The sequence below is a fragment of the Rhinolophus sinicus genome, chromosome 17 (assembly GCF_057876585.1).
Source record: "Rhinolophus sinicus isolate RSI-liver-muscle chromosome 17, RSI-T2T, whole genome shotgun sequence".
In the NCBI taxonomy this organism is placed as follows: domain Eukaryota; kingdom Metazoa; phylum Chordata; class Mammalia; order Chiroptera; family Rhinolophidae; genus Rhinolophus; species Rhinolophus sinicus.
The window spans coordinates 179,051,409-179,078,716 of record NC_142517.1 but is presented as its reverse complement, the minus strand read 5'-3'; the positions used below and the strand labels follow the sequence as shown (position 1 = coordinate 179,078,716).

General features: G+C 37.3%; 1 protein-coding gene across 2 annotated transcripts in view; it reads left to right on the top strand.

Annotated features, from left to right (window-relative positions):
• The window catches only part of DNAH7 (dynein axonemal heavy chain 7), a 215,154-nt gene that overhangs the window by 181,863 nt on the left and 5,983 nt on the right, over nt 1-27,308 (top strand). For both annotated transcript variants that reach the window (XM_019741305.3, XM_019741304.3), the window contains 8 exons: nt 1,314-1,475; nt 3,673-3,873; nt 7,777-7,938; nt 13,703-13,888; nt 15,421-15,558; nt 19,289-19,519; nt 22,167-22,319; nt 24,187-24,364. In XM_019741305.3, coding sequence (XP_019596864.3) covers nt 1,314-1,475; nt 3,673-3,873; nt 7,777-7,938; nt 13,703-13,888; nt 15,421-15,558; nt 19,289-19,519; nt 22,167-22,319; nt 24,187-24,364 — 1,411 coding nt within the window. The remainder of the gene's footprint in view (nt 1-1,313; nt 1,476-3,672; nt 3,874-7,776; nt 7,939-13,702; nt 13,889-15,420; nt 15,559-19,288; nt 19,520-22,166; nt 22,320-24,186; nt 24,365-27,308) is intronic.

The following is a 27,308-nucleotide window of genomic DNA, read 5'->3' as shown; positions in this document are numbered from 1 at the left end:
GCTAATTGGTTAAAATACTCTTTACTAGGACAGTTTATATTTAATATCCCATTTCTTGCATCAGATGTAATTCTTAGATACTAGATGATTGGTTGTAAAACATAGCACTTACTGTTGGTTAAAAAAATACAAGAGACGAGGTCTGAGATGTACTGAGGGACGAGCTCACGTGGGGACTTTGTAGAATACATTCAGGACTTTAAGGTAGGACGATGGGGTAGGGTGTTAAGCAACAGAGTGACATGATCTGATCTGTAATTTATAAAGGTCATTCTAACAAGAGTGAGGAGAATTGATTTGAGTGACACAAAATGGAAGCAGGACACTAGTGAATAGGGGTATTGAAAGTCCAGGAAGAAGAATGGTGGGCAGGGCTAGCATGGAAGTGACGAAGATGGCTAGAAGTATGCATTTATGTGGGACTCACCCTGCCCAAATCACCACGACCTTTCTGAGCCTTGAGACCTCCCATTTCCTCTCCATTTTTCTTCCCACATTATACATTGTGATTATTGTCTGGCCCCTGCGTAGGACTGCTCAATGCGTTGTCTTCACTGGCTACCTCCACTTTTCCCAGAAAGAGTAGTATCTAGTTCTGTTTTGTTTTCCGCCTCTTCTACTGCTAGTGTTGATAAACCACGGACAGTCAGACAGGGCTCAAGACCCTACTCTTGTGCTGCTACCGCAACTCAAAGCCTTTTCCCAAGAGGCATTCACGTGGTAAGTGCCCTAGAAAGAAAGAGCTCGGGGTCACAGACACCATGTCCAGAAGCTGCAGACGAATCCAGATATAAGAGAAATGAATCCCAGGCAAACAGTCCCACAGAATTCTTTAAAGAAACTTTCAAATGGGAATTAGGGGTTAATGTTTTTTTCCCTCTGAATTTTATGCGGTAGCCAAATTAGTTACAATATAATTAGGCAAAGATCTGGAAGAAACAGGGCAAGTTCATGTGTCTATGCATAGTTTTCTTTTTCAGCTTTGGATTTTAGGAGTTGTTGCATAACATCCGGACCCTTTCACCTCCTCCTCATGTTAAAAGTCTTCTGAATTTCTTTTTCTTTCCCTTATCTCAACAATCAAAGACCTAACAGAATTTTCCATTTATTACCAGGACTGTTTCCTACATGAATTGACCTGCTTTTTATCTAAGTAGTTGCAGGATCTTTAATCAGTAAGAGATTTTTAGGGCTACGTATGTTCAGATCTTTGGAGGATGCTACATAATTAAATTTTAATATACCTAATGTTAACATTTCCTGTAATAATAATATTGATTCTTCTTTCACGTCCTTATTTTTCTTGTACACAGGGATATGGGGGATCAAAACTTAGCTCTTTATCTCTTGGTCAAGGCCAAGGGCCCATAGCTATGAAGATGTTAGAAAAAGCTGTCAAGGAAGGAACATGGGTTGTTCTTCAGAATTGTCACCTTGCCACCTCTTGGATGCCAACCCTCGAGAAAGTTTGTGAGGTAAAAATGCAAGTTTATTTTTTATTAGATTGTAGTCTCTCACTATAATTAGTGATATAAATACCATCTAAGTAACTCCATTCCTGTTCTCTGATTTGGAGGGTTGCCCGTGAGTAACGTGGCTGGATTACAGGAGGGATGGCCTGGCATTGGGAACTAGAGGACTGACTAGAGAAGAGCACATATCAGACCTTGCCGAATCCCTCCTAATAGGGGCAGAGGCCCTTCCAGTGAGTTGGAAATATCCGTAATCCAGAGGCGCAGCCTCAAAGATGACTGTAAACCACAGGATGGACAGGAACCAATTTACTTTTTACAGCAGTGAACCAAAAACAACGAAGGAGGCTTTTCAGGGACAAATTATGTGGCCATTCTAACCCAAAAGGCATCATGGTTTAACTGTTCTTTAATTCACTTCTCACCCACTTAGCCAGTGATTCTGCCACAAAAGGGTACTCCATCCACTCTCTTTGTACTGGGTCACAGTACTTCTCAATTTCTGTGGGCAGAAATTCCAGGAAGAAAGCCCAGTCAGCTCAAGTGAGTAAAGAGAAAACTCGTACTTGATTTCAACAAACAGATAAAATGTGTCCTCTGTAATTACCCGTGACTCTGGCCCCTTCCTAACTCACAGTCCCTCAGGCTACTAACTAATGAAGGCAGTGCTATAACTCGCACTATCCAGACATTCAGTTGAAACTTTAAGGAGCAGACTGTATTTTTCTTTATGCCACTTGTTGCTGTTTTGTCTGTATCTCCTAATAGGATGTAAGCAACATGAGGACAGTGACTTTGTTTTGTTCTCTGCTTTATCTCCAAACCTTGATTAGGACCTGGCGAGACACTCCATAAGTATTTACTATAATAGTGAATGAATATTGCTTCATTGTTTAAAACCTTTCAGTGACTTCCCAAAGCATGCGAGACAAAGTTCAAAGCCTCATCGTGGCTTATAACAACCCCTCCATTTGACCTTTGCCTACCTCTCCGGTTTAATCTTTGGCCACTTTCCATTTTGATGTCCATGCTCTAGCCATTTGACGCTCTTTCATTTTCATGGTATAACACACTTTTTCAAGAATATAAGCCATTATAACAGGTGCTGTTTCTAGCTGAAAAACTATTTTTCTATTATTTGCCTTACCAACATCTCCTCATCCTTTAGGCCTTTTATTAGAGGTTTTATATTTGTTCCTGTTTCCTCATGGTTCCTCTGTCTCCTGTGAATTATATCATAGTATGAGCCAATCAGAGAGTCATCTAAGAGAGAGAACAGTCTCTAATGGATGGTGGACATGACTCAAAGGCCAGTGAGTCCCGTTGCTTAAGTCACTGGGCATCTAGGGCAGATGGAAGGAGAAAAAAAATGGTGCCCTCACCGTTTATTAAAGAACTGAGGCACTTATGCATCCTTCCTAATTCAGTCACCCCCACCCCTTCACCACATGAATGCTCAAAATTTTTTTACTAATAGAGATTTGCAGTTTTAAAAACATAGATACCACTGACATGGACAATTGGGGAAGGTAGCAGTAGGGAGTGGGACTGAATAGGAAGAGAGGGAAGAGCCCCTGATAATTGTTGCTCATCTGTACAGCCAGCCTTCAGGACAGCACCGAGTGTTCTGTTATCCTCTATAATGCAGGCCTGACATTTCCCTTAAACAAATAAAGCTGCTAGTGATATGCTTTTATGCTTCAAGACATACCAGTTCTTTTCACCTTTCCAAATGCTCTTTTCTTTCCATTCCTGCTTGGTTTAATATTAACATATCCAAGTGTGTTGCTTTTTTCTCACAACATGGCTATAGCAAAAAGAAGGAATTATTCTTAGCCAGCTCTAGGGCAGAGAATTATTTCTATAAATGTTTCAGCAACATCAGTGAAGATACAAGATTTTTTTGGAATGTCTTTATCTTTATTTTAGCCAACTCTGAATTATGTAACACCTCTCTAAACTTTGCAGTCGTATGATTTAATTGTATCAAAGAGAATGACAACACTCTGGGCCTTCTCAAACCAGTATGTTGTTCCTGGGACAGAATCATGTTGTAAGCCTGCTTTGCCTTACATTGCAGCTATAAGCTTTATTTTGTAAAAACGTGTCCTCCCACTTCCAGCCCATTCCAGGCACATGTGATCTGGAGACGTCTCATTGATTTTATGTGTGTTTTCGTATCTAATTTCTTTTCCTGCAGGAGTTGAGCCCAGAATCAACACACCCAGATTTCCGAATTTGGCTGACAAGTTACCCATCTCCAAATTTCCCTGTGTCTGTACTGCAGAATGGAGTGAAAATGACCAATGAAGCACCGAAAGGTTTACGAGCTAATATCATTCGATCATACCTCATGGATCCGATTTCTGACCCCGAGTTCTTTGGCAGCTGCAAAAAACCTGTTAGTAATGGCTAAGTCTTGTTACCTGAGCCCTGTAAAGCAATTCGAGTGGCCCCTGTTGATCATGGATGTGTGTGCTGAGTAAAACTACAAATTAAATAGGCCTCCTGCACTGCAGTGCACTGGGTTTTGATTACTGATTATTGACTGTGCTGAAGTCAATTTTATTAATATTTTATTTTAATTTTACTACCAGCCTCATTCCTGCTCAGCTGAGATCTTGTGGGGTGTCATTAATAATGTAGCTTTCTATTTAGAAAGTCAGCTGTAAGCCATTCCCAGTACAGATCTGCAAGGTTGGAGAATCTTGTTTCAGGATATTAACCGAGCTCTTTGCTATTTGGAGCCATATCTTTAAATTAAAATATAAAAATATTTTCTCCATATAACTATAATGAGAGCCAAAATGATTTTATTCCTTGATTGATGGGACTCATAAGGGTCTTTTTTAGCGTCACCAGGCAAGCAGGGAAGCCACCCACTGCTTTCATGATTAGAATTCTGTGTGTGAATGTCTGTGACCTAAAATTGTTTCACAGCGTTTTACCATAATTAAAAATGGAAGAGTTTCTTTTTAAAAGGGGTTATGAACCTCGGTAAGTTTTTGCCATTAAAAAGCTCACACTCTTGATGTCGAAATATGTTTTAAGTACACATCAAAAGAAAACATTAAAATTAAAGAAGCATTTTCATTAAAAAAGTCTTGGGTACTAACAAAAAAAAAAAAGAAAAAGAAAAACAGCACCTATATTTAAAACTAAGTCAAACCTTATCCTAAGCTTCTAAGTAAGACCTGCTGTATGACTAGCTTTTGCATTGATTAGGCCCAGAAAAACAGATTACTGCCAGACCAGATACATGTATTAGCTGGGCAAAAGACTATTGCAAAATTTAATCCCTTTCTTCTCGATCCAGTGGTCTTTCCAGTGGTAGCCACAAATTTTGGAAGTCCAGGCTTTTATGATCCACAGTCTAAACTAAAACCCAAATCTCCTCAAATGCCAAAGCGGCACATCATAATTTTTCTGTTTAAACTTTTTATTTGGCAATGATTTTAAACTTACAGAAAAGTTGCAAGTGTAACTGTTGCACAAAGAATACCCCTACGTCCTGTGCATTCACCTTCTGCTACTATTATACCATTCGCAGGTAAGTTAGATATGTCAGGGCCCTTTATTCCTAAATAAATATTTCATTGTATATTTCTTAAAAATGGAGATATTGTCTTACCCTAGTGCAGTTACTAGTTTAGAATACACTTTTATATCTAATCTACCATTTATGTTCAAAGTTTGTCAGTTGATTCAGTAATGTCTGTTAGAGCGTGTCCCTGCCCACTACAGGATTGGTCTCAGGTTAGCATATGTTTAGTTGCCATGTGTCTTTGCCTCCTTTAATCTGGAGTATTTCCTCAGCCTTTCTTTGTCTTTGATGACATTGACATTTCTGAAGAATTTATCTCCCCCACCTTTTTTCAATAAAACATTTAATATTTTGGACTTGTTTGATATTTCCTCATGATTAGATTCAGGTTATGCACTCTTAGCCAGAATACTATGTAGGCGATATCGTGTCCTCAGGTTATCACACTGGGGGGCATATGATGCCTGGTTATCCCTCATTGATGACACTACTTTTGATCATCTGGACAAAGTGTTGTCATATTTCTTCACTGTATAATAGCTGTTTTACCCGTTGCAACTAAAAATCAGTTTGTAGGGGGCCATATTAGGATCATGCAAATAGCCCGTTTCTCATCAAAACCCACACCTCCCCCAGCCTAGTAGCCACTGCTGATTCTTGCCTGAACCAGTTATTTCCTATGACAATTCCAACTCTAACACTCCCTCCACATTTGACACTTGGCATTCTCCTGTCAGCAACAGCCCTCCCTTGTCCTCCATTCATTTATCTATTATTGGTATGAACTCATGAATTTCTTGGGGTTTGTTTTTTTTTCCAATGGTTTACAATTCATTATTATTCCTTAAATGTTTTGCTCAAATTTTCCCAGATTTGGTCAGTGCTCCTTCAAGATGGCTCCTCTGTACTTGGTATAGGTACCATCATTTAAAAATTATATATATGTATACATATAATTTATTATTATTGTCCCTCTTATTTTCCGGCATAAGATGCTCCAGGAACATCTGTATCCCAGTCTTAGAACCAGACATTTTCTAAAGAGTCCTGGTTCCTTTTATAGTAGGGAGTGGTGTTAGATCTAGGTCTTGATCTAGGTGCTAGATGAGCTCATTGCTACTGCACTGTCTTTGGTTCTTGGCCCTTTCGGTGGAAAGAGCTTAGGAATATATACGTGTACTTACATACACATGTTTATATATATAAAACGTGTTTCCCCAGAAAATAAGACCTAGCCAAACTGTCAATTCTGATGCATCTTTTGGAGCAAAAATTAATATAAGACCCAGTCTTATTTTACTATTTTACTATAAGACTGGGTCTATAATACATATAATATAGTATAGTATAATATAATATAATACAATACAGTAATAATGTAATATAACATAACATAACATAATATATAATACCGGGTCTTATATTAATTTTTGCTCCAAAAGGCACATTAGAGCTGATTGTCTGGTTAGGTCTTATTTTGGGGGAAACACGGTATGCATGCATACAAACAAGTATGTGAGCACAAATATACTGATATACATATTTTAGAAGTAATGAGTTCATAGCAATACCTCCAATTTCAGTCCATCTACCCAGGGATTTTTCTTGTTTTTCTTCATTCCATACTTACATTTCCCTTCTTCTACAGTGAGAAACCTGGCTTCTACAACATCAACACGTTTACTGATTTACTCAGTAATATATCTGAAATAGTTCCAGAATTAACAAAGCATGCTTAACTTTATTTTCCTCCACCTCTCTGGTTTAAATTTATGCTACTGTACTTTTGTCTTCTACTCTCCCTTTCAATTTGACTCCGCAGGGGAAACTTTCCCTGCCCTTGGATAACACTCTGGACACCTCATGGCTTCTCTGGCCATTGTCAGGTAATACAATGACCTATATTCATTTTAATTTCCAAAGCCAACCTTGATTCAGAAATTAGAAAGTACCATACAAAATATTAATCAGTACTTCAGGTTTTATTCAAAATGTTTCTCCCCAGTAGCTCACCTCAGACCTATAGCCAGTGAGCTTCATGCTGTTGGGAAAAGAGGATGGAGTTGGCATCCTTCTTTCTGTGTCTCCTCCTGCCAGCGATAGCTGCTGATACTAACCTCTCAGTTCAGAGTTGGGCAGGGGCGAGGCAAGGAGGGGCAGACGTTCCTGCTCTGGGCCGCCAGTGCTGGGAGATCTCTGGACTTGACCCTTGTACTTGGGGTTTAAAGCTGACTTTTTCTCTTGTGAGTTCTTTTATGGGTTCTCCTCTGGCTGTCGGGCTGGACTCCTCCGACTGTAACCCCATCGTCCTTGTCCCCAAAAGTGAAAAATTATTTCCTTACTAGTAAAATCAAGTCTGAAGTCTGTTCAGGAAAGATTTCTGTGGCATCCTGCTTTCAAAGAAGTATGTTCTCAGCATTGAATATTTACTATATTATAAGTCTCACTGGAAAATCAAAAGTATTTAAATTAAAAAAAAAAAAAAAAAAGAACAAAGAGCCATATGTACATCAATTACCCAAAACACTATCCTTAATTTAACTATTTTATTTTGATTCTAACTTTGGACTCCTTTAACTTTTAATTAAATCAAAACCTGTTTCATGTTAAGTATGTAGAAACATACTTCATTCGGTTCCTGTTATACTTCGGGATGGATATATTTATAAGCAAAGTAATTAATTACATTCTAAAATATGGTCAGTACAATGCAATGTTAGGGGGGAAATAATGATGTGGCACCATTTCGTCTCATTACAGGAGGAATTCAAGAAATTACTTTATGGCCTCTGTTTCTTTCATGCTTTGGTACAAGAGAGAAGGAAATTTGGACCCCTGGGGTGGAATATTCTTTATGAGTTCAATGAGACTGACCTGAGAATCAGTGTACAGCAACTCCACATGTTCCTGAACCAGTATGAGGTATCGTAAAAATCACAGCAAGGACGTTACCTATTTTGCTCTTTAACATGTCGTAAATGTTCATATAGTAAGCAGGGACTTCTGATTAATTCCTACTCTTATAAAATGAATAGCAGGATGGTTCCCAACAGCTTATTAAGTCGTGCTTTATTATAACAGGACACTATAACCTATATTAGGTAGTTAGGATGTGTGTTTGTCTATTAGAAACCTGTATTTTATAATTTATTTTGACACATAAACATCTATGGGAATCTGAAAAGTGATCGTATTGTACTTATTTTGAAAAAAATTTGAGACAATCATAAATTAACAAGGCTCTAAAATGAAAAAAAAAAAACAGACTGATTTCCTTCTGTTCTAGAGAATCACTTGTTTTTTAGAGATATGTCATTGTTCCACTGAGGATGAGGTGCTTGGCACTTAATAAATAGAAGGTTTTCAGGTAAATAATGTGGAGAAGCAACAATAAAAAGGTTTTTTAAAAGTGCAAATAATGTATACAAATACCAAATGATTATTTTGTACATCTGAAACTAAAATAATGTTACATCTCAATTACACCTCAATTTTTTAAAAAATGCGAATAGATTAAAATGTTTGGTTAACTGTAGGTGATTTGGAACATTTTTGTATGCTATGCTAACCGATTTGGGGAGTTATTCTATTCCTACTTATGTGCTTTCAGGGGAATATTTGCATTTTAGAAAGATCACTCTAGCAGCCCAGAGGAGAGGAGATTAGAGGAGAGGGCCTTAGATGACAGACCAGTTTTAGGTGATGTGAGTTGAATTGTGTGAGATTGGAATTATGTTGTAGTTCCAATCGTGACATCTCAGAATAGGACCTTATTTGGGAATGGGTTGTTGCAGATGCAACGAGTTAGGCTAAGATGAAGTCATACTGGAGTAGAGTGGGTCCTTAATAGAATATGATTCATGTCATCATAAGGAGATTTGGACACACAGAGAGAAGACGGCTGTGTGAAGAGGGAGGCAGAGGTCAGAGTTATGCTGCCACAAGCCAAAGAACACCTGGGGCAACCAGAAGCTGATAGAGGCAAGGAAGGATCCTCTTAGAACCTTTGTAGGGAGTGTGGCCCTGTCAACACCCTGATTTCAAAAATCCAGCCTCCAGAACTATCAGACAATACATTTCTGTTGTTCTAAGCCACCTATTGGCAGCCCTAGGAAATTAATACTGACCATCATGACAACCCAGGCAAGAGATGATAAGAGTTTAAAGAATTTGAGCTAGGATGGAAAACATGGTAGAGGTACAATAAATATGCAGGGAAAAGGATTGCAAAAACTGAGATATTAAATGGTAAAGGAAGAGGAGGAAGTCTCAGATGATGTTCGTTTTCTGTTCTGGATTGGTAGCAGAACCATTCATTAATCCAGGCAAGGAATAGTACCAGGAATTAATAGGTAAATAATAGGTGCATTATATACCTGGGTGAATGGAAAATTCTTCAGCCCTCCTACATTTGATAGATCTGGAATGTCCACGTGAAGATATATAATAAGCTCTGGGCATATAGTTCTAAAGCCCAAGAGAAGAGAGGGAGCACAAAACAGAGATTTGTGAGTTATTAGCATTAGGAGAAGCCTGAGAGCACCTGAGATTTAAAAGGAAGGCCTTGTAGCATAAGAAGAGAACTAAAGAATTACTGTTGGTGAACACCCAGTATCAATGGGAGGAGAGAGGGCAGAGGCGTGGGAAGTACAGACTGAGCAGCCAGGGGGAAAAAGCAGGCGAGATCGTGCTGAGTAAATAGGGAATGTCAGGAGTCGTCCATTCTATCAAATGCTATGGAGAGAATCTTTTAATAACATACAGGACTGATTTAACTGATTTCTTGTACTAAATGACAGTTCAGCAGTGCTTCTCATTCCCACAGCACAGTAATTATATAGCAAACTTTGACAAAACTGCTACTCATTCATCACATATAATTCATCAAGACTTAAAGAGAGATTCTTTGAGGAATGAGAATTCACAGTTCCCTCTGATATTATTAAGTCTAATGTAATGCTTCTTCAGCAAGCAACATTTTTTTCTTAAAACTAAATAATCCATTGTCTTGACAAAGAAAGCAATCAGAATTAAACTCACACATGCACACACACACTAAATAAGCCTAGACCAACAACAGTTGTGGTCACCAAGAGAATGATATAGGATGAGGAAATCAAATAAAAGAGGGATGCACTAAACTCCGCTTGAACATTTGAATAGGTTTGTGGTTACAACAGATTTAGAATCCCGAGACCTCCTAGAGCTTCTAGCTCCTGAGTAGGTCCAGTCAGCTGTGGCTATAGAACCAAATTTATATGGTCTAATTCTAATTTCCTGTGAGTAACCCCATGCCTTGGAAATGTGGCCTTGGTAGGTTCCCCCCAAGAATGTATAAAGAGGAAAAGCAAGCCGTTAGGGAGGTGATATCAATAGAGAAACTTCTAGCATTCTAGAGGAATCAAACACTAATAGGAACTTGAAGAAACAAAGATTTCACGAAAGTGGTCTTTGGTATACAAGTGTTGGCGCTGACAAACACCATGCACCCTGATTTCTAGTTAGGGGCTGGCAGTGCATGGGGCTGATGTAAAGTGATGTGCTTTGTAAAAATAACAGACCAAGGAGTAACGAAAACATTTGGAAAAGAAGCAGAATGAGGAATGATTATCTTACGGAGTCCTGTTACTGCTCCCTTTTTTTCCATTCTGTGCCTGCATCAAAGTAATAGAACCACCATCCACTCAAACTGTAAGCTTCTGCTCAGAAGGAGAGCAATTTTGTCAAATCACGAGCCACTAGACTACATGGTAATTTTGTTTACTCTTGTATCCCCAGTTCCTAAAACAGTGTAGATAGTAGATAGTGGATGGCTCAGTTAGTGTCTGTTTAATGAATAAATCACGATTAGTGGAAAAATTTTCAAGCTCTTAAAAACAAGAATGGCAACACAACTACATGTAGAAATTAGGCATAGTAATTACAGCATGTTAAGTGAATAGGAAATGAAAGATGTATTCAATAAATGTTAGAATAACTGGTTATTTTCTATTAGGAAAAATTAAGTGAGGTTCTTCATACTATACTTAGTTTAATCCAATTCCTGTTGGATTAAAAAAAAGTAATTAGAAAACAAAAAGAAAATATACTTGGCAGATGGGCAATTGCTTTGCTGTTCTTATTTTGGTAGGTGTGTGTGTGTGGTGTGCATTTATGAGAGAGAGAGAGACCCACCCCTCATTCTCACCCTAAATTTACCCCATGACAACCAGTTTCACAGCTTAGAGCATGTCTGTACAGACGTTTTCCAATGCACATATAAGTGCACATGTACATATGCACAATATACACATAAATTTTTCATCACAAACAACTATATTTGCATATCCATTTTCAATTTGCCTTTTTTCACTTTCTATATGTTGTGGACAACTTTCAAAATAGATACAAATTTTTGTTTTAATGGCTGCTTACTCAGTATTTCCCTTTTGTTGACTATTCAGATTTGATTTCCTTGTTACTTTTTGCTAATAAGAAATGCTAAAGTGAACAACGTAGGATATAACCATATGTACTCATCATCAACTTTGAGTTCAGCTTCCATCTACACTCTCTCCCTGCCCATGATTTCATCCCTCTTATAAGAACCGAGCAGGGAAGCAACCCCAGCAGCAAGCTGTCGATATACCTGGGGCTCTGGGAGAACACACTCCCCAATTTGGTTGGATCTGGTTATGATCAAGCTGCTGAGAAAAATAATGTTTTACCCATCAGCTCTCAGGGCCATGTTGGCAGATTTATCCCTTTTCTACACATAACCTCTCCTCCTCCAGAGCTCCTTTTATTTCTACCCCAGAAAGCCCTCCAGTGCCCAACTACTCCACGTGCTCCACCTCGTATACTGGCTATTTAACTTGCATATGAGTTTTCTTACTGTATCTCATTTTTATGCAGTGGGGGCCTGTCAACAAGGCAGGCAAAACAGGGCATGCATCTGATCAAACTCCCCTCACGTTTGCAGTTGAAGACCATAAAAATGCTGGAGTTCTCCTTTCTCGTTCTGTTTGTTACTCCACAAGGTCTCAGTCATTGACACATGTTCTAAATTCACTGCCTTCAGTTCCAGTTCTATCAAATAACAAGTCTCATAATTTCCAACTCCTAATTCAATGACTCCCTTCTTTAATCACAGCTATCTACTGTTGGCTAGTGCTATTATTTCTATTGAAAAGATTTCTCAAAGTGAGATCACTGGAACGTAGGATTCATGCACTTTAACTTTTAACAAATAACCAACTGCAAGAGGGCATGTAAAGCCCAAAAATGATGAAATAAAGTAAAAGATTGTCATATTGTAGTAGAAAATATTTTAAACATTGCCATGTTAAAATACGATAAACAATTAAACATCATAAAAATAAAAACAAATGGAAATTGGAGAAAATACCTAAAATGTATCTGACAAACGGATTTGGTATCTTTATAAAGAACTTTTCATACTAGGATAAAAAGATATGATTCAAATTAGAAAAACCCATAAACGAACAGAGTAGATAATTTAACAAAATAAGACACACAAATGATAAACATTTTTATAATGTCAATATAAAAAATAAACTTCAAAACTAAAAACAATTTCATGGTTTAATTATCAATATTTTTTCCTTGAATGATATTGCTTAGTTCTGTTGAGAGCAGTAAGAAATAGAATTCCCTATTCTACTGCTGGCAGGTGCATAAGTATGCTTAGGAGAAAAGAAATTGCAATGTGAAAAATCAATACTTTTGCATTCAAAAACATTAAAAAAGTCTGTATACAAGGGACTATAATAAAAAAACAAATTAACAGGAAAAATATTTCCACAAATTAGATAAATAAAAGTCAATTTCTAAAACAGCTTATACAAATAAAGTAAAACTTTAATTAAAAAATGAGTAGGCAGCTAGTTCATAGAAGAACAAATGCTATTAAACATATGAAAAAATTATGAACCTCACTAGTATTCTAGAAATGCAAATTAGCACAATATTAATTATCTTTGGGCTCTGAAATTAGCAAAGATTTTCAAACTGATTACTACAATTGCTGTAGTCTGTGAGAAAAGCATTTTGGTGACATTAATCAATTGCTTTTTGTAAGCTCCTTTCCTTTGAGAAATGTATATTTAATGAAAAGTAATTGAAACCAGTAGAAAATTAAGAGCCACTGAAGTGTTCAATATTAAAAGAGTTATTAAAATACTATTTTCAAAGTATTTTGTGAAATGGTAAAAGATATGAAAAGTGGTGAAAAGTTATATGAAAAATTGTATATACAGTGTGATTCCCATTGTCAAAATATATGTGGATATAAAACGGTGGTGAAGGAAATGAACATTGATTATCTCTGAATTATATTGAATTCGTTTGAATGTCGCTCAGTGGTGCAAGGTTTTCAAGGATGGCTTCTATTTCATTTTGTGTCTGACACACAGTAGGCGGTCCATTAATGTTAGTTGAGTAGTGAGTTCATAAGCTATAAAGGAGTTCTGTTCTCTGCACTGACTGAATGGAAACGACAAACCACAAAATAAGAAAAAGACCCAGGGAAAAATTAGCAGGGAAGTATACAAATTGTGTTAAGGCAAACTTTTGTAAGATGTTTAATTTAATCATTCAAGCAAGCACGACACACAATGTTGTGTACTGTGCGACTGATAGCTGTTAACCGGTTAATCGGTTGAGCGACTTGAGCTCTCAATTTTAGGAACTGCCTTATGATGCTCTGCGATACATGACCGGCGAATGTAATTACGGAGGCAGAGTGACTGACGACTGGGACCGGCGTACGCTGCGCAGTATTCTAAACAAATTCTTCAACCCAGAATTAATTGAAAATCCAAACTATAAATTCGACTCAAGTGGCATCTATTTTGTCCCTCCTTCTGGTGATGTAAGTATGCCCTTTTAGAAAACAGTAAAACAGTAGTAGAAGTATGCCCTTTTAGAAAACAATAAAACATGAAATTCCTCTGGTACAGAAAATGGTGATTTTTTTCACGAGGCCTTGTTTCTTGTTAACTATTGTGGGTGCCTCTTCAGTCTTAAAGGGACAGAGCAAACCCCAGGCATAGAGAGTTAGTGGTGTCCTACTGACTGTAATGTGAGGAGTATCAGAAATGGTCCTAACCCAAGAATAGCTTCCTCAGTGACCTAAAACTATTATCATGAATTCAGTCCTTTGGGTAAAAACCCTTTGTCACCAATTAAAATGGAAATACACATGAGAGGGGTTAAAAATAATATTAACAATAATAGTTAATATTTATATCATTCTTAATTATTTACAAAGCATTTACATGTAATTATCTCACTAGAGCATCAAATTAACTTTGGTATTATTATTATATCCCTTTTACAAATGACAAAGTTCACTAAAATTAAATGACTCATCCAAACCCACACAGATAGTAAGTGCAGAGTCACAGACCAAGCTGCCATACAAAGCCAAGGTTCCCTTCTATATTTCTCCAGTCCTGTCAAGTGGAAGATGTGTATCTGCCTTCAGATTATCACACAGTAGATTTCCAGGGACTGCCAGGACAATCAAATTGTTTCTCATTTTCCTCCCAGAAATCAAAAGGGTACATATTGAAAGTTAAACGCATCCAGCAGAGGAAAGTAGCATAATGCCCTAACCCTAACCCCATTGTCCACTAGGACTAATGCTAGCTGAGAACAGATAGCGATGAGATGAAGAGAAAAATCAACCCCAGAACTTAGGTCACTGATTGGGTGGAGCAAGTCAACATGGAGAGCCATGGATAACAAGATCTCCAATGATGATTTGAAAGGTGACCCATAACATGACCCATACGGAAAAACCATCAATGACCAACCCACCCAATCCCTATATATGCATATGAGTGTATATGATTATCTGAGCATTAAGAAAGACGGTATTTTGGTAAAAGTCCATGTAAATAAAATATAAAATATGTGTGCATGTGCATAAAAAGATATACAAAGTCAATAGTGGTTTTCTCAGGCTAATAAAATTGCAGATAATTTTTGCTTTTGGGAATTACAAGGATTTCTCACAATAACAATAAACAGAAAAATTGGGATAGAGCGGGGGGAAAAATATTGTTATTGTCATAAATTAAGAATAGTCATCAGCAAAATGTAGCATAGAAAGATTTCTCTGAAAGAAATCTTTAAATGAAGTGGCCAGGATATTCTTCTCTCTGTTTTAAAATCCATTTCAATTGAATGGTACATTTTCTTTTTCTCTCTAAATGTGTTCATATCTTTTTTTTTTTTTAACCTTGGCTCAGGTTGAAAGAAAATGAAAGCATTCAATGTCTAGTCTCACAGTTCATCCACTCAGTATCTTGAGTATTGAAAATCATCTCTGTTCAGTGAGAAAGTTCTACAGAATAATTCATTTCTAACCTCTTGACTTCCTGTTATTCATCTTTGCAGCACAAAAGCTACATCGAATACACAAAGACTCTGCCGTTGACCCCAGCACCGGAAATCTTTGGCATGAATGCCAATGCAGATATCACTAAAGATCAGTCAGAAACTCAGCTGTTATTCGATAACATTCTTCTCACTCAGGTGTGTGATCTGTGCAGGAGCTGGCTCCCGAGGCTGCAAAGAATGCTTCTCCAAGCACCGCGTGCCAGCACAGTAGAGGCCACGCACACGATTCTGTCTGTTCAGGTGGAGAACCATTTTAAGGAAAAGAAAAAAAGATATATATACATAAATATATATATATATATATATATATATATATATATATATATATATATATGCACACATATATATACATATATATATATACACACACATACACACATACCTTAATTATGGATTTAAACAAATCACATATATGTATGGGTTGTTTTTTTTCATTAATCTGTTTATTTGGAAAAAAAATCTCTGGGTATCCTTCTGCTAGGAGGTCTTTGAGGAATATTTGAATATATCTGAGTATTCTTTAATAGCCTTCTGCTGCTAGGAGTTCCATTTTGCCTTTCTTGCACAAACCATGCCCAGATGCATGACATATTATTCAATAAGAATTTCAGAGATATTTGGCAAGCAGTGTGATGCCAGAATCCATCTAGAATTTTTCCTGTTTTATTTTCTAGTCTCTTACTAATTCAATTGCAATTTTTAAAATGACCTGTTTTTATCAAATATTTCCAGAACATTTCATCTAGTTTACATATAAACAGTTTGTTTCACATTAGTATTTTATCAGATTGCATGATGTTTAAAGTACACAATTGCAATAGTAAGCACAAAAGGAATAAAAAAGGTTTAGGAGAAAAATGCCGTTGACTCTTGGTAGACATGCAGCTCAACTGGTGAGAGCATAAAGGTAAGAGCATGTCTGAGAGTTAACTTCCAAGGCCTCAGAATTCAGCAGGCCATGGGCACGAGTCTGTACTTGTGAATGAAGAATATTTCATCTTGATTGTCTGTTAACATCTTGTATTGTTCTCTGTTTAGAAGATGTGATTGGCTCTTTGTTTGTTTTGTTCATTTTTGAAATTAAATCAGTCCAAATGCCAACAGTTCCCTGAGTGATTGAAATTTCAATAGGTTAAGTATGACTCTTCAGTTAAGCAAATTATCCCACGAACTGAATTCTATCTGATCTTTTACATTTTTATGGATTCTTAGAGTAATAATGATAATATTAATATTATCATTATTATGATAATATTATGTTAATTTGTTAATATTATGTTACTATTATGTAGTGCTTACTGTATACTAAATTGTTCTCATTGCCTTATGTATAACACTGTAATGCTTATGGAATCCTATCAGGTAGAGGCTAATTATTTTCATTTTACAGCTAGAAAACTGAGATACAGAAAGATTAAGTAGCTTATACGAGGTCAGCTGGTATGATTTTAAGCCAGAACTCAAAGTCAAGCAGTGTAACTCCCACTAGTTTGACTCCAGAATCTGTGTTCTAAACCACTATGCTATACTCTCTTTCTAGATTCTAAAAATGGGATAGGACCTAATGACAGATAACCAGAGATGTTGAAAAATAAAAAAGTAAAGGCTAAAAGAACCAAGTGAGGAGGATAAAATGGTGTGCTATCACTGAGGAAGAGTTTACAGAACTCTTAGCTCTGACCTACTGTGAGATGACATTTTTGAATAAGGCAGAAAGGACAAAGACTATTTTTTATTCCATTTTACTTGTTAATAGCACTAAAATCAAGTAGTGCCTGGACATAGATCTTTAGAAACATTAAATGCATGTAATATACAATATTCTGACAACAGGACATTTATAGTGTCTCTTGGCTTTATTTAAACTTAATGGGGTGTGCTACATTACAGAATGCATAAAACAGTGGGCTCATTCCAACAGAAAATGACTCAGAACCAAACAAGTTTAAATACACATGGGGTATCTTCTCCTTATGTAATTAAACGACCTCTTTCAATATCCTCAAACTCAGATTGGTAAATATAATTATAATGAAAGTTAGGCAGTAGTTCAGTGATTCCATGTTGAGTTTAACACAATTCAGAGGCAAAGAGGCCAGACTACAGAGTTTGGAGAGGTAGTTACCAATGACAATACTTTTACATTATGTGTGTATTTAACTAAAATATCTTTTAAATTAGAGGGAGAAATAATGAAGTTAGAATGTTACTTTTGCAGAGTTCTTTTACTTATACTTAACTGCCAGACTCGATTCTCTTGAATAGGAAAATTATTGCAACTTAAAACATTATAACTGGAAATGAAAAGGTTAAACTCTGTGATGGCTTCTTGAAAAATGAATCTTACTTAGCTTTATTTGTTTGATAAAAGGAAAATAAACCTTGGAAGACTTCAAACGAAATTTGTGAAAACTCTAAAGTGGTAAAAAGGAAAAAGCTAAGTGAAACAATTACAAATAAATAACACCCTCTTGCTCTTAATTCTCAATATCAGTTGGATGTTTTAAAACATCATAACTTTAAAACATCACCCCAATTATGTGATTTTGGTTTGTGAGAAATAGATAAAGGGAATGTTTGTGTTACTAAAATATTTTTCTTACATTTTTAAACTGCTGTAGGCCTGGTATTTGTTTTTCGTTTTTCTTGTTTGTTTGTTTGTTTGTTTGTTTGTTTTTGGTGGAAACAAAGCTCTTGTTAGAAAATAGGAATGTTTTTAATAAGTTTATAATACCTTGTATGCATACCAACATACAAACAGAAATCAGCATGAGTCTTAAAGTGCAATGGAAATAGATGCTTCACTAGTTTTATCCAAATATTCATTACCTTCTTTGTTCTCTAATTGGTTTTATATATTAAGTTATAAACCCAGCCCTTGGGATGAGAAAGGATTATCACATTGCCATACCCCTTTCTTACCAGCTTCAATTAACACCAACATTCGATTTTTTTATTGTGCAACTTCATAGGATCTTATGGGGTATGTTGTAGGTAGCATGAAAAATCCCACTAGAAACTTAAATAAAAGTCAGTGTTTATAGAATAGAGTGAATATAAACACCAGGTAATATAAAATTTTAAATAAGACTAAACATAATTTCCTAGTACTGAAAAACTATGAGATATATTCATTTATATTCTAATAGTGCTTGTTCTCTCTCAACACACACACACACACACACACACACACACACACACATTTATTTATTTATTCTGAGGATTTAAAGGATTTTTCCAGAAAATATAGATAATTCACACAATGCCACTACAAACATAAAAAAATAATAATTGAAATGAAACTCTTCTTTCTTGCTTTCAGTATGAATTACTAGAGTCTGCCTTTTCTCCATAACTCTTCCAATTGCTTAGAGGAGATGAGTTTATTTTCTTTGCCCTCCTGGTTCAAGGAGAAAACTGTATCTCTGCTTTTGGCAACCAGTAGGCACCAGGGTTATTATATTTTGTGGCAAGCTTTGTCAAAGCAAGATCCAGTTTCCTCCTCCTGGGTTTTAATGCCCATCATCCCTCGGTCCCCCACCAACGTAAATGCTTTTCCTCCCTCCATCTGTGACATCTCGTCCCGTCCGCCCAGGTGGCTCAGTGTGCAGCATACTTGCTTCCTCCAGACCCTCTTTTGCTTCTGAACACTGTATATGCCCTTCTTCCTCCTCACTAGCGATTGTTTTCTTCTGAAACCCCATCCCTATGCCTGTTATCATCACTTCAATAAATCCTGTGTGGAGAGAAGAATCAGAGATAAAAGAGCAGAGTAGTACTCCTAAATTTATCTTCGAAGTTTTCGTATCCAGCAATTCTTAGACCTTTCTGAAGATTTCTGATTTATAGTTTGGATTCTTTACAGTCTCGTTCAGCAGATGCTGGTGCAAAATCATCAGAAGAAGTAGTAAATGAGGTCGCTGGTGACATCTTGGGTAAACTTCCAAACAACTTTGACATTGAGTCCGCAATGAGGAGATACCCCACAACGTACACTCAGAGCATGAATACTGTGCTTGTCCAAGAGATGGGACGGTTCAATAAGTTGTTGCAGACCATCAGAGAATCATGCATTAACATACAAAAAGCAATCAAGGTAAGGGGAAATACACCAAAGGAAAAGAATTGAAGTAAACATATCATTCATGTACTCAGTATGTTTATGGGGCACAGATTCTGTGCAAGCACTGTTCTTAGTTATGAGGATAGAAAAAAACAATTCCTGCCCTTAAAGAGCATATCTATTTCTGGAGGTGGCAGGTAATGAACACGTGAATAAGTATACAGTATGTTAGACAGCAATCATTTGCCAGATAGGATACATCTAAAAAGACACAGAGTGTTAAAGAGTAAAAGAGACAAAGCCTCTGCCCTCATAAAGCTTATGTTTGAGTAAGAGAGATAATCAATTAAAAAATATCTATATCTATAGCGTTAAGTGAGTAGTAAATGGTACATTCTTAGGAAAAAAATAAAACAGGATATGGGATAGAGAATGATGAGTGGGAAACTCTTTCAGTCATTCTGGGTAAGGCTCCTCTGAGGTACTTAAGCTTGAGCAGAGGCTGATGGGATGTTTGGACAGAGGGTAGAGCAAATGCAAAGCTGTGAGGGGAAGTGGCTTGGCATGGTCCAGGAACATAGCAGGGAAGGCTGGTGTGGCCAGTGTGGAGTGAGTTTGAGGGAGATGGTAACCGGACTGGAAACCATAGCTTCTTGAGGGCCTCGTCGGCTTTGGTTAGGATTTTGAATTTTATTCTAAGGTATAAAAGTAAAGGGAAGCCTTCAGAGGGTTTTAAGCAATGGAGTGAAATGATCTATGTTACATTTTTAAAAGTTCACTCAGACCACTGCAGAAAGTATTGTAGGGGAGCAAGAGGGTAGGCAAAGACCAATTCTGTGATCAAACATGCTCAGCTGAGTTGGTTTCTTAGAGTAGCATTGGAGGTAGAGAACGATGGTTGGATGGGAGTCGTTATTGAAAGAGGAGTCTACTAGACAGGGTGTGGTATAATCTGGTTGGGCTGTTTGGCTAAGAAGCATTCAGTATCATGTGTTTCTCCTTGTATCCTTCCTGGAAGATAAAGGCCTGACTTCCAGCATTCTGGGAGCTAACGGAAAAGAGGCTTCAGGGATCTCAGCATCCAACACACACACATTCACTTAATTCCCAATTTCAGTATGGCAATTCGGACCCCATCTGAGCCTGGCATCCCCCACTCCAGAGATTTCTTTTTCTTTCTTTTTTTTTTTTTTTTCCAGGTCTCATTCAAGTTAGGTAATATGCAGTTTTGAGAGAAGACCTAGGCGTCTGCATTCTAAACCAGGTTTCAACAATCCTTCATTTAGTACCAGCCTCTTCTCCTCCCTGTCACCTAGGGCCCTCGGTTACAAGTTTTTGGGAAGTATTCTGCAAAGTCTACCTAGCTCGTTGTCGGCTTCGCCCTCTGCCAGTTTAGGATCAAGTTTCTCTTGACTACTAAGTCAACTGCCAATGGTCCATATGCTTTCTAGCTCCCAAAATTGTGTTGTCATTGTACCTGTCTTCTTTCTGAACTTGTGGGCGTAAGCCTTTAAAACATAAATTCCTTTACTGCTGTTTTAGTGGGTTTAGAGAAGGTGGCAAATGCAATATGGGTGTGTAATCCATGAAATATCCTGTAAAATCTTCTCCATACGATAATTGGAATAATACTGTCAATTATAGAAAAAAACAGAAATGATTTCAGCAACTGGCCCCATTGCAAGATCAAATAGACAGGGATTTTCAAGGGCCTCAAAGTTTGGACATCTGTCCATCAGTGATTCAAAATAGGATGAGATCGATTAGACTTCACAGTTGGAATCCAGGATTTTTAACGTTTCAGAGCATTCTATATCATTTTCCTAAATTTGTATTCATCGCATTCCTTTACTTGTTCAGTTAATAGACAAGTAAACTAAGTCATCATTAGACTGTGATTTAATAGCTAGTGAGTCGCCAGGTATTGATTAGGACGATTTTCCAGGATAGGAAAAATGGGTAAAGGGGATCAAAAGGTACAAACTTGTAATTATAAATGCAAGTGAACAATGTGGGTTTGAACTGTACAGGTCCACTTAAATGCAGATTTTTTAAAATAACGAGTTCGAGAGTCAACTGTGTTTTCCATTGTGGTTGGGAATCCATGGATGTGGATGGTCGACTTAAGTTATATGTGGATTTTTTACTGCAAGGGTGGTCAGCACTCCTAACCCCCACATTGTTCAATGGTCAACTCTAAATGAGTCCTGGGGATGTAACGTACAGCATAGTGACTGTATTAACAACACTGTATTGCACATTTGACAGTTGCTCAGAAAGTAGATCTTAAACATCCTCATCCCAAGAAAAAAAAAATTTGTATTGTGATAGATGTTGACTAGACTTATTGTGGTGATCATTTCACAATATATACAAATATTGAGTCATTATGTGGTACACTTGAAACTAATATAATGTCATATGTCAATTATACCTCAGTTAAAAATTTTCCCATAAAATTTGATTAGATTGAATTTTAAAATATTTTTCTAAGGAATAGTTCAAAGACTCCATGACTCACTTGTGAGCAATGGAAAATATCTTTCTCTGTTTTTGCTTTTTATGACTCAAACTTAACTAGTCACAATTGTAAACAAGGGATAATTATGAGGAAGGGATTTAAGAGGGGCTTGTCCAAAATGTGTACTACCATGTTAACCAAAGGTTCAATGTGTTTCAGGGACTTGTAGTGATGTCTACAGATCTTGAAGAAGTGGTTAGCAGCATTTTGAATGTCAAAATTCCAGGAATGTGGATGAGTAAATCCTATCCAAGCCTTAAACCACTTGGGAGCTATGTGAATGACTTCCTTGCAAGACTAAGCTTCTTGAGGGTGAGTTCATGTAAATGCACATACATTAAGTTTCTTCTGATCTCATTTTCTTCACCAGGATACCTAATGTGATGAGTCTTACTCTCTAGTTTTTCTCTGCATCCCAGGCACAAATAACCACTACTCAATATTGCACACAATTTATGTGTTACACTGAACTGTCAAAATACTAGTATTGGAAGTAGGATCTTGGAAAGCTTCTTTAGGAGCCACTGTTCATGTTTAGTGAAGTTAGACATTCAAGTCAATGACATTTGAGGAGAGAAAACAACTGGCTATGTTGATTTTTCATTAAATATTTAGAGTTCAAATAGATCTCTAGAGCAGAGCATCTTAGAAAGCGAGCCAAGTTACAAGCGAGGAGCTTTATTTCTTCTTTGTCCAGCCCTCTGCCAGGTCGTTATATCACTAGATTGCTGGTTCAGCCCAAGACAGTAATAACCTCAACTGTTAATTGTCCTCAAAGTGTTGGGTGGGTGGGCAGAAGTCTCCCTCCCAATTATCTGTCAATACTGGTGCTTAACTATGTTCTTATTAACAATTATATTCATTAGAAGTATTAATTAATGCCCTAGATAATGTATATAATAAATCAAAAACTGTCTGTGAAAAAATTTCTGCAGGAATAAAATGACCAAACTCCCCTTCCATAATACAGGCCTGTCTCCGTACTAGAGTTGATATTAAAGAATTACGGGCCTGCCCGCCAGCCCAGTGGCTCAGGCGGTTAGAGCTCCATGCGCCTAACTCCGAAGGCTGCCGGTTGGATTCCCACATGGGCCAGTGGGCTCTCAACCACAAGGTTGCCAGTTCAATTCCTCGAGTCCCTCAAGGGATGGTGGGCAGCACCCCCTGCAACTAAGCTTGAACACGGCACCTTGAGCTGAGCTGCCACTGAGCTCCTGGATGGCTCAGTTGGGTGGAGCGCATCCTCTCAACCACAAGGTTGCCGGTTCGACTCCCACAAGAGATGGTGGGCTGCGCCCCCTGCAACTAGCAACAGCAACTGGACCTGGAGCTGAGCTCTGTGCCATCCACAACTAAGATTGAAAGGACAACAACTTGTCTTGGAAAAAAGTCCTGGAAGTACACACTGTTCCCCAATAAAGTCCTGTACCCCTTCCCCAATAAAAAACAAAATCTTTAAAAAAAAAATTAAGATCGTTCTTGAAAAATGAAGACGGCTCTACCTTAGACTCTAATAGGGAAACGTTCTTCCAATTTATTTCTTCAGACTGACTTCTGTAATTTACTATCTAGTTAAGTCAGTATTCAACTAGCCTATTAGATTGATATAAACAGAATATCCAGGTATCGTGATATTTATAAAGATCTTAAGCTGTCACTACTCTGTTTCTTCTGGGAGTTCCTTGCACAATATTGTGCTGCCATAGATTGGATTTCATTGTATTTTGGTGAAGTCGGAGGGAAAACTTCCAAAAGAATGTTGTACTAGGCACTAATAACTAGAGAGAGAAAAAAGTGAAAGAACATTACCTACCATCTGACTGGATCTCTTGTTCTATTCAACTATATAACATGATACATTATGCAACAATGTATATTAGAAATTCAGTATTGCATGGAGCTTTTCCGAAAGAATCATCAGGTATGTATAAAACAGGCATTTACATCATGCACATTGTGATACCCAAGCTGGTGCTATGGATATGAAATCGAAGTCAGAACAAAAATATTTATTTTTAAAACCTTCAGAGTATGGCTTTATAGTCCTCAAAGTGTTAGCTCAGTTATTTGTTTACCAAAAAGATAACAGAGGGAGTGTTTGGGGGCAGATTTTATTCAGTGGTGTTACCATCGAGTTGAAAGGCTCTGTTGACAGGACTCTTGTGCTTTGACACCATAGCAATGGTACGAGGTCGGCCCCCCTCCAGTCTTCTGGCTCTCTGGCTTCTTCTTCACACAAGCCTTCCTGACTGGCGCCCAGCAGAACTATGCCAGGAAATACACCATCCCCATTGATCTTCTGGGGTTTGACTATGAAGTCATGGAAGACAAAGAATATAAGACTGCTCCGGAAGATGGTAAGTGCAGTGACAGAATGAGTTGGCTTATGTCTAGGCACTGAACAAAAACATAACATTCTTGCTTACTTTGCTCAGCTGTTAAAAAATTTAATCATTATGTATGTAACTTACCTTCAAATGGTTTATGGAGAGAGATAGTGAGGAAGAGAAAAAGAAAGAGGGGAGGAAGGGCTTGGGGTGGGGGGCGAAGAAAGAAAGAGAAAGAAAGGGAAAATATGATAAAGCAAATGGGGATATAATTAATTTGAATAAAGAGTATATGTCGCGTGTACTGTTTTATTCTTGCAAAATTGTATAAGTTTGAAATTACTTCCAATAAAAAATTAGGAAAAAACTAAAAATCAAATTAACAATACATGGAATAATCAACCATAATCTTATGGTTATCTTGGAAAATCAAGGTGGTACAACATTGAAAAGAAGATTTTCCTGGTCCCTCAAAGAGGATACCTTTCCAGATCCCTAAATTATGTATTTTTTCCTGTTATATACATCATTGCAAAACTTGATAAAGCTAAACTAATAATCTAACAGAAACATTTGTTTTGGGATTGTAAGATTGTGAGGAAATTTATCGTTATTTTCTTAATTGATTGTCTTTTCAATACTCAGAGGATACGTTAATGCTTTTATTTCAAATTTAGTGGACATGGCCATTATTTTAAACAAGTATTATTTTTAAAATGCTACAGGTTCCTAATTTTACCAAAGTGGTGCTATCTTTAAAGACATGACATTAATCTCTAAATGACCATTGACAAGTCTTGCTTTAACTGATGTGTCAAAGACAATTCTACTTTCTTATTCATTGCTGGATGATGAATTCACAATCTCACTCTACTAGACACTGGGCATATCAACAGCAAACAACTTACACAGGATCTTGACCCTCAACTAACTTATACTCTGACAGGAGATGCTAACAAGTAGATAATGTAATCATAACAGTGTAGAATAATCACATCACTGTGCCAAGTGGTTTTACTTTACATTGATAGTTACAAATCTCAAGCAGGGGGAGGGTTATAACACTGTGAAGTAATCCTACTACTATTTCCTGGAACAGTTGCTTTCCCACTCTTGAAATAACCACTTACGACTTCCTTGTCCGTCCTTCTGCCCCTACATTTCACTTCATCCTTCACTGAAAAAATAAGAAGAGATCAGACTAGAGCTTTTAGCAACACCAAATCTATGAATCTGTTCACGTCGGCACCCTCTGGTAGTCCAGATCCAATGGGTAGTCCAGATCCCATTTTTTCCCTCCTTTCCAGGGTTTTTGCTCCTTCAATTGTGCCCTCTTTTTCTAAAATCGACAGCATCACTCTCACTACTGGATAATTCCTAACAGCATGCAACATGCTCTAGAATCCTCATCTTAAAACAAATCAACAAAGAATTCCAATTGTTTTAACACTCACATCCCCTTGGCTACTGTCCCATTTCTCTGCTCCCCTTTATAGCAAAATTCTCAAAAGAATTGTGTTTACATGCCATCTTCAGGTTCTTACTTCCTGTTTCCTGTTCTGCCTTTCTTCCTCTCCAATGGACTGATGCTATTCTTTGCAGAGTTACTAATGACTTCCATGTTGACAAATCCCATGAATTTTCTTCTGTCTTCATCTTAATCTCTTAGCAGTTTTTACCAGTTAACAACTTTCTCTTTCTAGAGACATCCTTCTCCCTTTCTTTCTAAGATCTCACCCTATCCTGATTTTATCACGAGACACATTCAGTCTTCTTTGTTAGCTTATCCTCCTCTAATATTGGGATTCCTAAGGACTCAGTCCTTGGACTGTTTCTCTTTTTCTAATTGCGTCCTCTCCTCCAAGTGACATCATACTGTTATGTCTTTAAATATTATCCTCCTGGTTGATATCTTCCAAATTTAAATGTCCAGTGTAAATCTTTCTTCTAAGAGAGATCAAGAGACCTCTATATCCAACTGCCCGCCTGACATCTCCACTTTAGTGTCTCCTGGATATGTAACATTTATAATGATTTTCAATAAATGATACCACCATCCAGCCATAAACCCAAGAATTCTTCTTCATTCTACTGTTCCATCATACACTCACATCAAATGCAGTTGCTCATCCACTGTTGCCACCATTTTTATCTAGACTCTTCTCTAGCATTTTATCTTATCTCCCTGCTAGTGTCATTATACTCTTATAACCCTTCATTTATAATGAAGCTACAGAATTTGTTTTAAATGTAAACAGATCATGTCACCACTAAGCCCCCATTGAAAATTTAGGAAACTAAATAAGTTAATAATGGCATTTTCCCTTTGTAGTTAGAATAAAATCTAGACCCCTTATCATGACCGAGAGTCCAAGCATGTCTAGTCACTGCCTACCTGGAAGCTCATTATGTGCCACTGCACTCCGGCCACACTGACCTGATAGTTCTTAGAACACTTCAAGTTCTGGTCTCCTTGGGACCTTTGTACATGCTACCCGTAAGCCCAGACACAGCATGGTGGGCATTTCCCAGCCTGCAGGTCTCCGCTTAACTTATAGCTCATCAGAAAGTACCTCCTTGAACAGTTTATCTATTCGAGTCGCCACCCTACTTCCTTATCCTTTCTTATAACTCTGGTTATTCACTTCCAAAGCATTAGTCACACTCTAATTAATTTGGTTCTTTCTTTATTGCCTGTCTCCCTCGCTACAGTACAAACACCCAGAAGATGGTGACCTTGTTTGTCTTCATCCTGTTTTTCTGAGTGCCTGCCAGAGTGTCTGGCACATAACAGGCCCTCAAAAGCTGCTATAAGACTTCCAAAATTCATGCTGCTTGAATCCACTATAAATTCATGGACTCTACTGTATATTGCAGCTGTATATTAAGCTACTGTATATTGCAACCTTCTTTAATACTTAAACAGTTTTATTGCAGAAACATTTAAGAACAATATATGCAAAGGCACAGAGAT